Source organism: Arvicanthis niloticus, chromosome 2 (genome assembly GCF_011762505.2).
Source record: "Arvicanthis niloticus isolate mArvNil1 chromosome 2, mArvNil1.pat.X, whole genome shotgun sequence".
Taxonomy (NCBI): domain Eukaryota; kingdom Metazoa; phylum Chordata; class Mammalia; order Rodentia; family Muridae; genus Arvicanthis; species Arvicanthis niloticus.
Genome location: NC_047659.1, coordinates 44,734,113 through 44,750,635, shown reverse-complemented (window position 1 = coordinate 44,750,635; position 16,523 = coordinate 44,734,113). Strand labels below are relative to the sequence as shown.

Sequence of the window (16,523 nt, the reverse complement as noted above, 5' to 3'; positions counted from 1 at the left end):
GTCTTTGCAACTGTCTCTTCAGTATGACTTTATGAGGATTGAAGAGAAATAGTTCATTCTCTCACAGGGAGGTGCTGAGTCCTGCAAGGCAGCTGTGGAAGGGTATGACACAGTTCCTGCCCCTGGAGCAGGACTAGAGGGTGTGGGCCTCCAGGAGTGTCAAAGGTTGCTAGGCTTGAGGCTTGTTTGTATAATAATGTACATAATTACTTTATGTTCCTCCTGAAAATATTCTCCCTGCCTTAGGTTATTGGGGAATGTCCTCTCAGCCAATGTTAATGACTCCATGATAATCAGAGACAAGACAGCAGGAATCCAGGAGGTGAGGTGTGTCTAACGTCCTTAGCAAAATGGTGAATGCTGTGACTTTCAGGACAGCCCTTAAGGCTGTGGGAAAGAACCCTAAAAACATGAGTTCAAAAATATATAAATAGGATTTCTCAACTATGTAAAATATAAGGATGCAATATGAATTATGTGAGGGATTCACAAACCAAAAAGAGCAAAGGCAGCTGCATTAATGAGCTAGCTTTGTCAGAAAGATAGAAAGGCAGGCTGATACATGAGTTCAAGGTCAGCTGGGGACAGAGCAAGTTTAGGCCCAGGGGTGGTAGGAATAGTAATTTCAGAATGGGATCCCAAGATAGCTTCCTTGAGCTATCTTGATGCGCTGTCTGGAGAGCCAGCAGGAGCAGAACACAGAGCTGTCACCTTGTACACCACGATTGACTTGGAGTCATTCTTTCACCACTCCCAAACATGCCTTCCTCAGAACTCCCTTTCCAAGCTGAGGCTGGTCCTTGACAGGCAGGTATTTTTGTAATTATTTTTATTAAAATCCCAGAGGGGAATTGATAAGGTAAAACATGTCCTTGAAAAAGTAAAGCAAGAATTGATGAGATGATTCATTGGGTATTGTAAGGCCCGACAGGTAGGGAGGAACTCCCTCCCTGCTCTTGGGAATTCACGGCCACCCCAATAACTGCAAAGACACCGAACTTGATGTAACAGCAAAAGGTATATTTCAATCAACGCGTTGAGGTCGCACTTCCAGCCTGTCCTACGCAGAGGCAAGCAGTGAAGTACGACCCCCACTTAGGGAAAAGATAGAGTTTTTATAGTAAGAACTGCAACCCAGGGAAATGAGGGGGAAATATCAAACACTATTCAATTTGTCTTGTGGTTCGTTTTGTTCCTGGTATCTAGGATGCATGGGCACACTGAGAACTCCCAACTCAAACTCTCCTGGTATCCAGGGTGCACAAGAACGATAACTTGAACTCTCAGCTCTGAACTTTATTCAATCTATCTTATGGTCAGTTTTTAGTTCCTGGTACCCATAGCACTTGGTCATGCTATCTTGAACTCCCAGCTCTGAACTCTATTCAATCTATCATCTATTTTGTCTTGTGGATAGCTAGTTTCCTAGGACCCAGAACGCAGAACAAGCTGATCTGCACTCTTGACTCCATCTGTGGAAGGTTTAAAAATTTTTAACCCTTTCAGTATAAGTACCTGCCACCAAGCCTGATGGCCCAGGTTTAATCTCCATGACCCACATACTAGAAAGGAACTTCCCAAAATGTGTTCTCTTCCATCTTTGCCATAGCATCTATGCCTGCATGTACACACACAACTTACATTTTTAAGTGAAATCTAAATTCTTACAATTAATTATGCCTTATAAGTTAAACACAGTAAGAGGTTAACAGCAACTGTTATTTTGGCCCTCCTTCTAGAAGATCAGAAACAGTACAGTACTAATTATAAGGAGGGACTTGCTGGACTGGCTTACGTGACTGGATGGAGTAGTCCATCAGGAGCTATGGGCACACCGGGGATTCCAAAAACTAAGCTCCTCAGTCTCTGAAACTGGAAGCCCCAGAAAAAGGGAGACTGGGGAAACCTTGCTATTTAAGGTTGCATTTTCTGAGTGTAAAATGTGGTCAGTGAAGAGTTGGCTCCATCTCTGTTGCTTATATTTCACGTTGTTAGTCGTACTAAAAACATCTGACATGTGAAATATGTACATACATTCCATTGCTTATATAATTAGCAATCTAGTTAATAGTTTAAGAACATTAACGTTAAAAATACTATGTTCTATGCAGCAGACTTGCATGTATTTTTAATTTTCACCTCATGTTCTCTTAATTTCATCCTAAATCCACCCAGTCCATCTGACCAGAAATTCTTGCCATGCTAAAAGTATGTTGAAACAGGTCTACTATAGCAAACTATACTTGTATTTTATTTATTTTACCCCTATTGTATTCTAGTGGAGCAGACAGAACCCGGACTCTAGCATGTGCCCCTTACAGTATTTCTTTGAAACTTAAACAAGCTTCATCCGACAGATTCCAGAGTTTATATTCTATGAACTATGACATGAATCTCAGACCTAGATTTAAAATGAGCAGCTTTGACTTTTGAGCCGAGCACTCATCCTTCCTTGTTACATTGATGAGGAAGCTGAGTCCAGAGGGGGATGGGGCCTGACTGGTGAGCCACGGGAGAAGGAACTGAGCTTGGAACTCGGAGTCCCAGGAACCCTTCCTCAGGCTGTCTGGAGGATATGTTTTAAAGGAAGGAAAGGACACTTTAAAAAACTATATATCCCAGGTACTATAGTGTTTTTCAGCAACATTCCCAAATAAGGAAACCATTTGCATTCTCAGAAAGTACTACTGATTTAAAAAGAAAGGTTTCTCTCTGAAAATTTTACCCCAAACCACCATTCTCATTACTTCCTGTGTACAAAACTATGGTCAGTTGGTACTTTTTTTTTTTTTTTTTTAAATCCAGAGCTCAGTGGAGTGAAGTAGGATACAGAAGGATTATAATTCAAACTGCTGGTTGCCCATCAGCCACCTTTCTACTCAAACTAGGTTCTTATTATTAAAGTTCCTTTCAGAAGGAAGCTGCTTAGGGGTTTTCCTTCCACAATAACCCAATTTTCCAATTGGCAAAAGAAGTTTCCAAACAGGAAATTTCACACACCACCACCTACTTGCCCTTCCTATTTGCTCTTCCTCAGATCCTAAGCCATCTCTGCTTGCATTTGACCTCACTAGAGCTATTGGTGGTTGGTAGGGGCTGCTGAGAAGTCACTGTCTCATAAGGTCATGGGCTCTGGTTAAAATTTCATCCTGCCAGAATGCTGCTGAGGCTCTAGACTGGACTTCTTGTGTCACACCCCCTCTCTAATCCAGTGGACTTTGGGGCCTGATCCTTTATTCTGCTTTCCAATTTGTGTCTACATTGAATCTTGCTTGCCTATCATCGTTAACTTTGACTTTGGTCTGTGTTGTTTCTTATTTTCCAGGCTTTGGTTAACTGTGAAAGAGGTGTGTCTAGTTGCCACCCGAAGTTAGAGATAAAAAGGCACCTAAATTTTACTTCTTGTGTGCTTATAGATTATATGACTTCAGGCAATCTGGATAATTGTCTCCTCTGTGACAGGTAGACCATCTCTAGGGTTTTTAGAAAGTCTAGGAATCCATAAACTTTTTGTCTCATTCAGTCCAACTGTCTTTTATTTAACTGTTTGAAGTTAATAACCCCATGTACAAAGCAGTGTGAAATGCAGGTAGGTCTCTACCACCCACTGCATAAGAAAAGAGAGGATAACTTCCTCTTTTTTTTTTTTTTTTTTTTTTTTTTATTTTTCACCACATTGTTTACAGAATGTGCAAGGCCACCCATGTGTCCATTCTTGTTTTATGCCTGTGTAGCTGTGTTTCCAGCCTTTGGAGGCAGCTCTTCCACATAGGCAGCAGGAAAATGGCCTTTCTTCCCATTTAAAGAACCGAACCACCATCCTTCTTCTTTCTTCTCATGTATGGTCACGATGTCTCCTGTGAGGATGCACACTGAGTTAGACAGACGGTTCTCTGTAGCTTGAACACATGCCAAGTAAGAGCTGGTAAGAGTGTTTTAAGAACAGTCTGTATCTGGGGAACACCTTGGTAACATCACATTCTGCGCTTGATTCAGGTAAAGCAGAGTTTATTGAGCACTTCGCATGCAACAGCCACAATACAGAGAATGCTAAAGAGTGAAATAATGAACTACTGTGCTCTGCTAAGAGTATGCATAAAAACAGGGTCATGGTAGCCTTGCACAGCTGGCTTACTCTACAGTGGATAGGTTGTCGGCAAACTCTCTTGCTGTCTATATCTTAAGGGTTATACATACAACCATGATAGTTGAGAGTAGTTCATTAGAAGCGTGTCTTTACTAAGAGCTTTTCTTAAAAACTTGGTAACTCCCTGTGTCACATCTGTATTCAGTCGGAACTTTTGGCAGTTTCACATAGAAATCTAGCCTCCATTCATTCATTTAGGTAACTTGAATAAAATATCGATTTGGAGATAATTTTAAGGATATAATGAAAGCTGAATTCCTAATTCAGTTCTTACTAATTTTCTATTGCCTTTTAGAAAAAAATCACCATGCCCCTTTGCCCCTGGGAGAGCTAGCCCCAGATCCATGAGAGTGGGAGAGGGTGAGCTGTCCCTAACCAGCTGCAGCACTTGAGTGAGCAGGATCTGGACTTCACCTGAGTAGCACAGTAGAGCTAACCCTGGTGGCAGGGGCAGAGTGAGCCAGGCTCAAGTTTGTGAGCATGGAAGAGCTGGCCCCACAACTTGTCTGCTGTGTGGTGGTGTGGGTTCGGGAGAGATGACCCACCCTATCCCCACCCCTCACTGGCTGGAACACTCAGGAGAGTGGGCCCTGCACCTCACCTGGGCAGGTTTGCTGTTGGTAAGCAGGCCTTGAGCATTTGAGAGCAGGAGAGCTGACTCTGTCCCTTGCTCGCTGCAGCACTGGATGAGCTAGCCAGGGCACTGCTGGAGAGCTCACCCTGGTGGTGTGGGTTTAGGAGAGCTGGTGGTCTGACCAGCTCAGCTACCACCCAGACCCAGATCCAGGGCTTTGAGTTGGTCTACTCCAGCATCTACTCCATCTATGAACTGCTAGAGCATATGACAGGGCTGGTCCTGCAGATCCAAAGCTACAGGATCTCCATGACACAGGGAAACATCAAGATACCAAAGAGGAGTCCTTGTGAGGATCCAGTATTGATCGTGTAGCAGAAGCCATCGCCTTGAACCAGATCAATGACTCATTGCAATGAACTTTTGCAAGTAAAGAAGTGTGGACAAAAGGGTACACTGTGGGACACACTGTGACACACTACAGCCTCCACGGTTAGATTTTTTTTCTTTTGGTGGGAGGTTGCAAGGGTGGAGGGAGGGTATGAAGGGACAGAGAGAGGAATGGGATTGGGTGCATGATGTGAAATTCACAGAGAGAGAGAGAGAGAGAGAGAGAGAGAGAGAGAGAGAGAGAGAGAGAGAGAGAGAGAATGAGAGAGAGAGAGAGAGAGAGAGAGAGAGAGAGAGAGAGAGAGAATGAGAGAATGAGAGAGAATATGAACGAATTCTGGCAATGTTACTGTTTGTAACAGTGTCCCCTTAAAGTGAAGGCTTAGACCACAGAGGGTGGTGCTGTTAAGAGATGATTGGATAACAAGGGTGCTGACTTCATTAATGTGTTCCTATCTATTGGCCTATTTAAAAATCCGTTCTCAGGAAGTCATTGAAAGGCTTGCTCTTGAAGGGCATCATTTGTCCCTAACCCCTCCTACCCCAGGCTTGCTGGCTACCAAGGATTGGACAGCTTTTCTCCATTGTTACAACTTTCAGCTATAAGATGTTCTGCCTCTCCACACACTTGAAAGACAGCCAAACAAACTGAAACCTTGGAAGCCAGGAACCAAAATAACCACTTCTTCTCATAAGCTGTTTTTCTCAGGTGGTTTGTCTCACAGCATTAAAAAGCTGACTAACAAGCTGCCTCCCATACAGCAAAGTAGGAACAGCCACTTCAGGGTCCAACATGTGCTTGTCCTCATCACTATTGTCACATTCTGGTCTCTGCTATGGTTTCCTTCCTGTTTCTTGTGAGCTCATTCTGACTCTGTCTCTCTCTCTCTCTCTCTCTCTCTCTCTCTCTCTCTCTCTCTCTCTCTCTCCTCTCAAACTTACTCTCGACAGCAGTTTGATGAAATTTAAGCAAATTCAGACAAATGATTTGAAATTCTATTGTCGGCTTCTAGCCTCTGATGCTGTATTTCATTGAAAAGAACTACTTAGAATATAAAGCCTAAGTGGGCTTTACAACCAACAGACAACTGATCGAGCAAGATAATTGCTTAATGTAAACTTTGAAACTTAAACTCAGGATGTCTGAGTTCTTGAGTAGCCTCTGAGAAATATATTTTTCACTCATAGAAAAGGAAAAGTTAATAGCCTGGAGAAGTCAAACTAGCCTGCAGTAATTAGACAGTCTCCTCTAAACAAGGGCAAGCATACTGGATTCTTGGTGCCTCGTTCTCAGCTATAAAACAATATCTGCCTTAGAGCGCTCTGCCGATAATAATTGAATGATATGCTTGCCACACTGGCATACAGAAACAAAGGATGAGGCCAGGAGTGCTAGCGCTCACCTTCAATCCCAGTACTTTAGAGGCAGAGGCAGGTGGATGTCTGAGTTCAAGGCCAGCCTGGTCTACAAGGAGTTCCAGCACAGCCAGGGTTACACAGAGAAACCCTGTCTTAAGAAAGGAAAAACAATGTTCTGCATGTCATACTCTGGTCATGGGTAATAAGCTTTCTCGTATGGCACAATTCTTTTTCATGGGCACATTTATAGGTCTCTGAGACTTAGCTTGGACATGCAACCATAGATACATGAAGAAAATGGAGGCTGGATACTTGTACTTATTTGAGAATATTAGTTTATATAACCCACGAAAAAATAGTTCCCTGGGAAATATGTCTGGCACAGAGGGATCTGATGATCCTTTAGAGTGACTCTCAGTTCTTTTCTGAGATATCAAGGACAAACATTAATCTGGGCATCAATGGACTCAGATTCTAGAACTTTCTGTCATATTTAGGAAGACATTGCTTCACATTTCTGCAACTCTACCATCTGAAAAACAAAAAGAACTACATCTCCAACGAATTCCCATTAGTTGGCATTCTGCCTCAGTGTAGCACTGTGGTTGAGGACATGACTGGGTTCTAAGTTTAAACCCTGCTCTGCCTCTGCTTGTGATTTTAGTCAAAGTATTTAACTTTTCTGTGTGTCATTTTTTTCAGCTATAAAACAGGAATAAATTATGTCTCAGGGATCTGTGAATAATAATCTAATGATATGCTTGCAACAGTGCCTGTCACATAGAAACATGAAATGACCATTAGCTGTCATTAGGTGAGTCTTAGTTTCATTTCTTATCTCTGTATTCTAAGAGTGACTGTAAACCTCAGTCAGCAACAACTTAATACTGTTCTGATAAGACAGGAGTTTATTCACAGGAGGGATCTCAACATGAAAAAGAAATTAAAATATTGGAGAACATGTCTTACCTTTTTCCAAATTTAACTCATCATCTTGCCTGGCTTGGAAAGTATATAAGGCTTTGCAAAGATGGTTGCTGACTTGGGACACACTAGAGCCTAGAGTTTTGGAATAAATTATAGTTACCATGTTGACATAGTAGGTAAAATGAACACAATCAGGATTCTTTGTTTAACAATACAGTGCATTGTTTAAATTTTCTCAAGAATTTTATAATTTTACCTAATGTTTATTCATTGGTTCAATAAATATAATATACCCAACATGTATATAAATTATGCATATTATATAAATATAACCAAAACCCAGATTGCAACACAGAAAATAAAATTCTGGAGGAAAACTTCCTCTTGTACTGATAACAACTATGGTAATTTAAAATTATTTGCGTTCCACAGGAACATAGTCTGTATCATTTGGTAATGTGTCTAGTAACTGCATTTTCTTTTTAAAACACACCAGACTTGCCATTCAGGTAGAGCTAGGGAATATTTGGGGCACGTGCTTATCAGCATCCCTTGTTGCTTAGTGAACTACTTCTCAAAAAATTCATCGCTGTCTTTTGAATAGATTATGTGGACCTCAGTGTCTTAGATTTTACTATAACTCTTTCTGGCTCATTTCTAATTAAAAAAAAAAAAACCAGAAGATATGAGATAAAGGTGTATAGTTGAGGGACAATGACCTGTGTGGATATATGTGTGTATGTATGTATTTTGTGGATTTGGTCTAGTGCTACATGTATTATGTTAATTTGGCCCCCCAAATTGCACGAGAAACTGCATGTTCACACGTATGACACTGAGAGACCCTGCCCCCAGTTGGTTTTGATTGATAAATAAAGTTGCCAGCAGCCAGTGGTTGGGCAGGGAGACAGAGGTGGGACTTTAGGATGCCTGAGTAAGGGACTGAAGACAGAGGAGGGGGAGGGAGATAGCCACCATGCCAGGAAAGGAGTAGAGGCCATGCCTGAGAAGTGCCAGACAGAGAACATAGCTGTCTCGCAGGTGCTGGGGAACTCAGCCCGAGAGGGCTGCAAGTCTGGGTCTGGGGCAGCCAAGATGGAATGAATATAGGTTTTAGTAACTAGTAACTCAGGAATATCGGAGGGGAGAATGTTAGCCACGTGGAGGTCTGGAAGTGACCCAGCCGTTGACCTGTCTAACGAATATTAAAATATTAGGCTTTGAGTGTGTGTGTCTTTCATTCGGAACCCAGAATATTGGGGCGGGCAGCAAGGAGCACTGTCACCACTGTGGGGACGATTTCAGTAGAGTTATGTTGGGAGCCGACTTTTAGCAGAAGCGGCTAGATCTTCTTTGCAGCCATCTGGAACCATATACCCTGATAGAGACTCGTTTTTCAACAGCCTACAACAGCTGAGCACACTCTGACAAATATCTTGCTTATCCCACATAGCTTGTTTTGCTGTTTAGTGACCCCAGCTGCATGGTGCACATGGTAAAATGTTTTCACCTGTGTTCCCCTGCTTGTGCTTATAAATGCCCAGGATTTCCTTGTAATAGTGTCAATAGGAGAAGTCAATATGCTATAGGAGGTGAATAGGAGGTGTGGATATAAAGAATAGGGGAAATAAAGGAGTAACCAGACTTGACCACACACCCGGTCTTGTCTCCATTCTTCGAGTCTCTTGCCCCTCCATCCCCACTCTCTCTCTTGACCAGAGCACTTAGCCCCAAAGCCTGTGGCAGTGTGGACAGCAACATAGTAGCCCCAAAGTGTGGGGCGGTGCGGTCCTCAACAGAGTTATTTAGGTTCAGCAACGTATGTATGTATGTATGTATGTATGTATGTATGTATGTATGTATGTATACATGCATGTACGTATGCATGAATATGTGTGTGTACCTGTGCATTCATAACTCCTCATGTTATAAAAGATTTTCCCAGTCTGCCACTCTCTACCTTTATTTCTCTACATTCGGAAACAAAACTACAGAAGCTAACAAATTCATTACTCTCAACCAAGAGGTAAAATTCTTTTTGATAAATATAGGTAGATGTAGCTTGGAAATTATATTTAAATATAGACGTGTGATTTACCCATAGGACACAGCCCATGATTATTTTGGACACTGGGTTACCTGGAGGTGAAGAGCTCGGGCTGTCCTGCCCACCCGCAGGTGCTCTGCTCTCGGCTTTCTCTAATCTCTTCGTCAAAAGAGGCCGGGATATTTTCACATAGCTATGAGAGTGCTCCTGTTCAAGTGGGTTTTTAAAAAAAGAAAAAAAATTTTAAACAACTGTGTTATAAAATATTCATGAGACATTGTTTTCTGTATGCCATTTCCTTGGGATTTGTGTGTGTTTAATAGGGATGGTGCATAAATAATCAAAACATGTCTAAGACCTATGCTTAAGTTTTCTTGTTCCAAAGGCAAAACATTTTCAGAATGAGATGATTATTGTATTTCTTAGTCTGCGTTTCCTATTTGGACCTATATGCCTGGGCCTAGTAGAAACATTCGTAGCAATACTTTTGGAAATCCAAGTTTAATGGGCTCCTGTGATGGTTTGTAAATGCTCGGCCCTGGGAGTGGCACTATTAGAAAGTGTGGCCCCGTTCCAGTAGGTGTGGTCTTTTTTGGAGTAGGCGTGGCACTGTGGTGTGGGCTTTAAGACCCTCATCCTAGCTGCCTGGAAGTGAGTATTCTGCTAGCAGCCTTCAGATGAAGATGTAGAACTTTCAGCTACTCCTGTACCATGCCTACCTGGATGCTGCCATGTTCTGACTGAACAGCTGAACCTGTAAGCCAGCCCCAAATAAATGTTGTCCTTATAAGAGTTGCCTTGGTCATGGTGTCTGTTCACAGAAGCAAAACCCTAAGACAACCCACAATAAAATGATTGAGACCGTTTTAGAGCTTATAGCTCTCTTCAGAAAGAATATTGTCCCTTCATCACTGGATGTTTGCAGTCCCCCCACCCCACCCCCCGGCTTCTGAAGAGTAATGAGACTAGCTACAAACAATAACTTTCTATAGACGATTAGAGTGTATATATAGAGTGTAGCACTGCACAGACACCTGTTTTTGTGGTGGGGTTTAAAGTGTACTCCTATTATTCGCATTACATACTGTATTATTTTTTCCTAAGGTTTTTTTTTTTTCAGTTGAGTGATTTAGTCTCATTCCAAAGCATGTGTTTTATTGTGTTTAGCTTTTGCTGTGCTCTAAAAAAGGAATAAAAGTAAATTTATCTTAATAGCTGCAGTAAGAATCTGGGGCTTAAATATGACGCATATTTTTGCCTTGGCGTTCGTTTAAGCCCCCCCCCCCCCCCACTTCACACCTGCATTCCAACACATCCCAACTGATCTCACTGTTACCTTTTCTTTCCATTTGAAAATGCAGGCGCTGCACGGGTGGCAGGGCTTTGGCCTTTGCTCCAGGTCTGCCAACACCGACGACAGTTTGTAGGAGTTTGCTTGCAAAAGGTCTAGTTTCAAACTGTTCTGTGGACACACCATAGGGCCACGTGAGGACATTTCAAGAGAACGAGGCACAGCTGAGTGAATAGAGGAATCTTAGCATGTCTTTCAAAGGGAAAGAGGTCTAGAAACATCCACTCAGCTCACACACAGATACACAGGAGAAACACTGGAAAAATAAGACCCTAAATGCAATGTAGAGGGAAAGCCAGGATGTGTCTTCCTTAGTCTTTGCTCTTGTAATTATGGCGAAGAAAACTAGTTTGATAAGTTTGTGATAATTAACAACTTTACACAATGCTCCCTCTCCAAAGAACAAGAAAGTAAGTATTGACTGCAGAAGGTTCTCTCAGAGCCACAAGGCAGAGTTTTAAAGAATCGAGTATATAAGCAATTTACACTGAAATGCATGGGAGTTGTGTTTGCTTTTTGTTTTTAAATAGGGACATCTTATATTACCCAGAAAATTTAGTAACACTGCTCCTCACAACTGTAGCCTATATTCATGTGGTATCTCAGGGTATTTGTGTATAAAAACAAGTTGTGATGCTAAGTTCCTAGCTTCTTCCTGTTCTGGCCTTGACCTTGAACTAAAACTTTGTAATTATTTCTTCTTTGGCTATGTTCAGTCAGGAGCAATCAAATTACAGAATAAACACAGAAAGGGTGTAATTTAGCCCCCCCCCCCACACCTCTCTTTTCTGTTTCTCTGGCATAGTGTTAGTAACCCTCATATCTTAACTATAAAGTTAAACTCTGCAGTAATGGCCCCTAATTCTCAGCACAGCTCACTACACCTTGGAACAGGTTCATCTAAAATGACAGCTAAACGCCCCATCCCTCTGGTGTTAGACCCCAGCTCTGGTGCATTTGAAAGCATCAGAGAATGCACCACCGAGCTCTCTGGAGCAGCGGTCTTCCCAGTCTATGCAGATAGATAGCATCTACTCTGAATGCCTCTTTGTCAACATTCTTGAATCAAATATGGCGCTTCAGGTCCAGGAGCCAGTACAAGAGGAAATAATTTAAATGAAGCCAAGCTTCCCCTCTAAGAACTCTTCCCTAGGTACTACGAAATCCATCAATACCACCAGTGTCCCTCTCCCCCCCCCCCCCCCCCCCCGGAGGTGCAGCTTGTCTAAGGGAGTTACCATGGCCTTTGGCATTCACCACAGGAAAGCTTTGTGTTTGTTCATAGATATCATGAGTTCATGAATTAGCGTTTCCCTTTTCTTCTATGTGAGTCAGGTTAGGTTTTTGAGTAAATGCTGATAACACATTGTTGATTCTGATGATGACAAGCAAGCTCCATGAACAAACAACCAAAGAAGCTGGTGCCATGCTTTTGGTGGCTTTATTTTGGTAAATACTTATTTGCATTCAATTAGTTCATTGAACATTTTGCACCATCACAGAAAACGTCCCACAGTGCATTTTGTGATTTCCTGTAAATTACACCCACATGTCATTGCAGTAGCATCTCAGATCCCTGTTCCCAAGTAAACAGATTTAAACCTTTCTTTTCACAGAAAGTTTTAGGGTAATTTCTGCAGTAGCTTTCCCATGAAAGGAAATATATTCTAAAAAAAAAAAATACAGAATAAATTATAGCTGGCTGCATCTGCCGGCCTTTACCAAGCCACTATTGAACTCTCAAGTTGGGGAGACTCATGAGATACGTACTTTCTCAGGGAAAGTCAGGTTGGGTAAAGAAAATTCTCTCAGATTCCTGTATCCTTCAAAATATTATTAAAATGCCTGCTCTTCCTGGATTTTTCTCGTATTAACTAATATGATCCGACTCCTCAGCATTCAAACCACAGCACAAGCCCTCTTCCAGTGCCTTGCCGCTCCTATCCAAATTCCTTCGAACTCTTGCCTCTAAAATAGCTCTTTTCTTCCTCAGAGGCCTTTGCCTCACTCCATGACACACATGCCCTCCTTTGTCACACCTCTTGCCCTCCTATGTTACACCCCATACCCTCCCTAGCCACACCCCCACACCCTCTATAGCCACGCCCCTTTGTCCTCCTTTGCCACACCCCCATGGCTTCTTCCTGATTGTAGCCTGTCTCTTTCTTGTTTTCAGAGGACTCTGATGTCAATTGAAGGAAAATGGAATGTAGAATCGTACTAAGAACTTTAGCTGGGCCTCCACTCATGATGAAGTTGCATCCCAATATGCCCAGTGCTAGCTGAGAATTCCTATACTGCACCAACTGGCTGAACATCCTCGCTTAGGCTGGCAGACCTAAGACATGCTCAGAGTCTTACACTAGCTTACATTGGGCAAAATCACCCGGTGCAAAGACCATTTCATAATAGATTGAGGATGTTCCCTTGAAATTTACTAGACGTTAAACTGAAAGTGGAAAACAAAACAGCTACGTGGATATACTTTCCCATCACCGTAAAAGGCAAATAGTCAAGCCAAACGAGATGTCGGTCACTTTTTGAGCTCCTTCTCCAAGCGCTGCGGTAGCATTTTCTGGACAGTGATGTATTATCAGAAAGCTTTATGGTAAAATGGAAATTTCCATTTTGCAGATAAGAACACTAACATCCCAGGTTTCCATGGCCAGCAGAGCTAAATCGTAAGAACAGCTTTTGTGAATGGCTAACCAGTGACTTTGATCACTTGCCAGGGTCAAAGGGCCTGTGATTTCACTAAAGAATGCATCTATTTTGGAGAATTCTATTTAGAACAAAGCAAACAAACAGTTCTAGGTGGTAGGAGTTTTCCACATCCCTCAAATGGCCCATGGAGGAGCTGGCAGTCTCAGCTCTCCCACTCAATTGTTCTGAGTCAGGAGGAAGAAGCAGCAAACAGGGTAAGTGGGCTGAAAAACAAATATCCTAAAAATAACCATTTCATTACAAAACGCACTCTGCAAATATTTACCTCGTCCATTAGGATCTCCGCATCTTTCTGGCTCTTGGCATCAGAAAAGGAGGCGCTGCTGGCGAGTATTTTAAGCTTCTCTTCCAGGCCTGAAAATGACAGCATGTTCTAGGTCACCTTTCACCCAGTCCTAGTGGGTCAGAGCAGGCGAAGGCTAGAAGTGATACCCGTAGGACTTCCTTAATGCCTGGGGGATTCTCTAGGTAGGAGTCACAGGGTCTTACTCAATGGCTAAGAAAACACAGTTCATTTATGGCCATCCTCGGCTAATGAAATTCGAGAAATGCTGGTCCTTAGAGGAGCTGGCTGGATTTTTCTAGATGAGATTTTGAGTTTCCTTTGGCCCATTTCAATGTTCCTTACAGTTTCACGATTGTGCTAGCTTCTTCCTCGTTCTCTTTACCGCTCCCATCCAAGTTCCATCAAAATGAAATCCCAGGGTCCAGGCTCAGAAGCTGGACACTGGATCACAGATGTGTGGTGGTTTTGTGGTCTGTCCGGCTTTAGAATCACTTCACATGCTAGTATCTGAATCCCCAGTATGCGATTTAACATAACTGTCTTGACATTTCAAAACTTAGTAAAAAGACAGAAATGCAAGCCGTGTTAAGATCACACAGATCGTCTCCCGTCCCAGCCACTTTGAGAAACAATAAAACTGTACATTTCTGAAGCACAGCAGTGAACTACTTATATAGTTCTCATAAATGGACAAACGTGTCCTTTGACACTTTTTTTTTTCTTGATTTTGACTTTTTTGAAATAGGGTCTCACTTTAGCCCAGGCTGGCCCTCAGTTCACCATGTAGCTCAGCCTTCTCACAGCAGAGCCCAGACATGACTCTTTAAGGTTTATTTATTTTGTTTATTATTAACGGTGCATGTGTGTGTGTGCGTGTGCGTGTGCGTGTGTGTGTGTGTGCACGTGTGTGTGTGTAATACATGGGGACATATGTGCCACAGAGCATATATGGAGGTAACAGGATGCATTGGTGGGGCACTGCCTCCCCTCAGTGCACCCCCACCCCACTTCACCTTTATGTGGCTTCCAGGGATCCACCTCAGGTTATCTGGTTTTCAAGGCAAGTGCCCTTACTCACTGAACCAGCCCACCAGCCTGCATATGACTTTATTTTCCTTTTATTCAACACCACTTAGATTTACTATGCAGTTAGCTCTCTGAAGAATCCCTGCCTTACTTCACAAAAGCAGACAAACTCTAACTCTGACTAAAACTTTTGACTTAATACTTTTTCTTATTCAGCATCTAAGGGCATTATCACAAGCCGGACATGTTACAAGTGAGACAGGAGGATGGTCACACGTGTGAGGCCAACCTGATCTGCTCACACTGCATGGCCAGCCAGCCAAGGTTCTGTGGTAGGAAAATCACGCACCTTCTTTATCTCTTGAGGCCTTTTCAATGTCTTTTTGCAGTCTCCACAATTTGGGTTTTATTAAAGACTTCCGTCGCTCTTTGTCCATTGGGTTCTTTAGATCTTCTTCCTTTAGAAGGAAAAAAAAAGATATTTAATAACTTAAGGTATACTGGTTGGTTTTGTGTGTCAACTTGACACAAGCTGGGGTTATCATAGAAAAAGGCGCCTCCCTTGAGGAGATGCCTCCATGAGATCCAGCTATAAGGCATTTTCTCAATTAGTGATCAGTGGGGGAGGATTCATTGTGGGTGGTCCCATCCCTGGGCTGGTAGTCCTGAGTTCTATAAGAGAGCAAGCTGAGCAAGCCAGGGGATGCAGTCCAGTAAGCAGCATCCCTCCATGGCCTTGGTATCAACTCCTGCCTCCAAGTTCCTGCCCTGTGTGAGTTCCTGTCCTGATTTCTTTTGGTGATGAACAGCAATGTGGAAGTGTAAGCCGAATAAACCCTTTCCTCCCCAACTTGCTTCTGGTCATGATGTTTGTGCAGGAATAGAAACCCTGACTAAGACATAAGGGAGAAGTGAGAGCCACTGCTCCTAGTTGTTCTGAGACTCTCAGTCATTATCTTTGGTGGTTTTAACTTTATCAGAGCCGGCAGGATTGAAAAACGAAGATAGACTTTGGTTCACACACATTGTTCTCTCTGTTTTAAGCCTGATTGATAAGGAGACATCCTATTCACAATTTGTCAGTGCACAGGTGAGCATTTTATTTAGTAAAACAAATTATTCTTGGAGGAAAAGATTTTTTTTTATAGTGATTTCAGGTTTCTCATAAATAAACTACTTGTAGGACACTTCATGTTTCATGACATAATTGATATTGATTCAAGCCTGAGGCTTTTATTCATCCACTGTAGGACCCTTGTGTGAGTCTCAAGTTATGATTGCCTTGGGAGCGGAACGAATGTGCATTGAATGCCGTGTTGGCTTGGTATTGGGACGACTACTAGAGGTAGACCTAAGGCTTGGCCTCAGAGTGCCCTCTACCCGATTAGCTCCCGGCAGGACCAGCAATTCAAGGCTGCATGTGTGCATCAATAGCACAGGCACCAAGACTGTAGACTTTACCCGGACTTCTCTGTCCGGTGAAGGGAGGACAAACAGTGCAAAGAGAGGAGAATGGGGCTCAGTGGAAAGTCTATCAGGAGCAATAAGTGGAATTTGCTTGAGCAAAAAACTGCTGGAAAACATGTAGCCTGTGTGGATTAGACTAGACGTTAGGACGAAAGCTGCCAAGTTTATGTGGTTTTGCTTTTTTTTGTTTTGTTTTGTTTTGTTTTGTTTGAGACAGGATCTCAC

General features: G+C 42.6%; 1 protein-coding gene across 1 annotated transcript in view; it reads right to left on the bottom strand.

Moving 5' to 3' along the window:
- Positions 1 to 3,518: 3,518 nt before the first annotated feature.
- Nostrin (nitric oxide synthase trafficking) overlaps positions 3,519 to 16,523 on the bottom strand; it is a 62,641-nt gene continuing 49,636 nt past the window's right edge. The window contains exons 11-16 of the mRNA XM_034495331.2: positions 15,181 to 15,289; positions 13,785 to 13,873; positions 10,781 to 10,906; positions 9,537 to 9,651; positions 7,440 to 7,529; positions 3,519 to 3,857 (exon numbers count right to left, since the gene is read on the bottom strand). Coding sequence (XP_034351222.1) covers positions 3,721 to 3,857; positions 7,440 to 7,529; positions 9,537 to 9,651; positions 10,781 to 10,906; positions 13,785 to 13,873; positions 15,181 to 15,289 — 666 coding nt within the window. The 3' untranslated portion in view covers positions 3,519 to 3,720. The remainder of the gene's footprint in view (positions 3,858 to 7,439; positions 7,530 to 9,536; positions 9,652 to 10,780; positions 10,907 to 13,784; positions 13,874 to 15,180; positions 15,290 to 16,523) is intronic.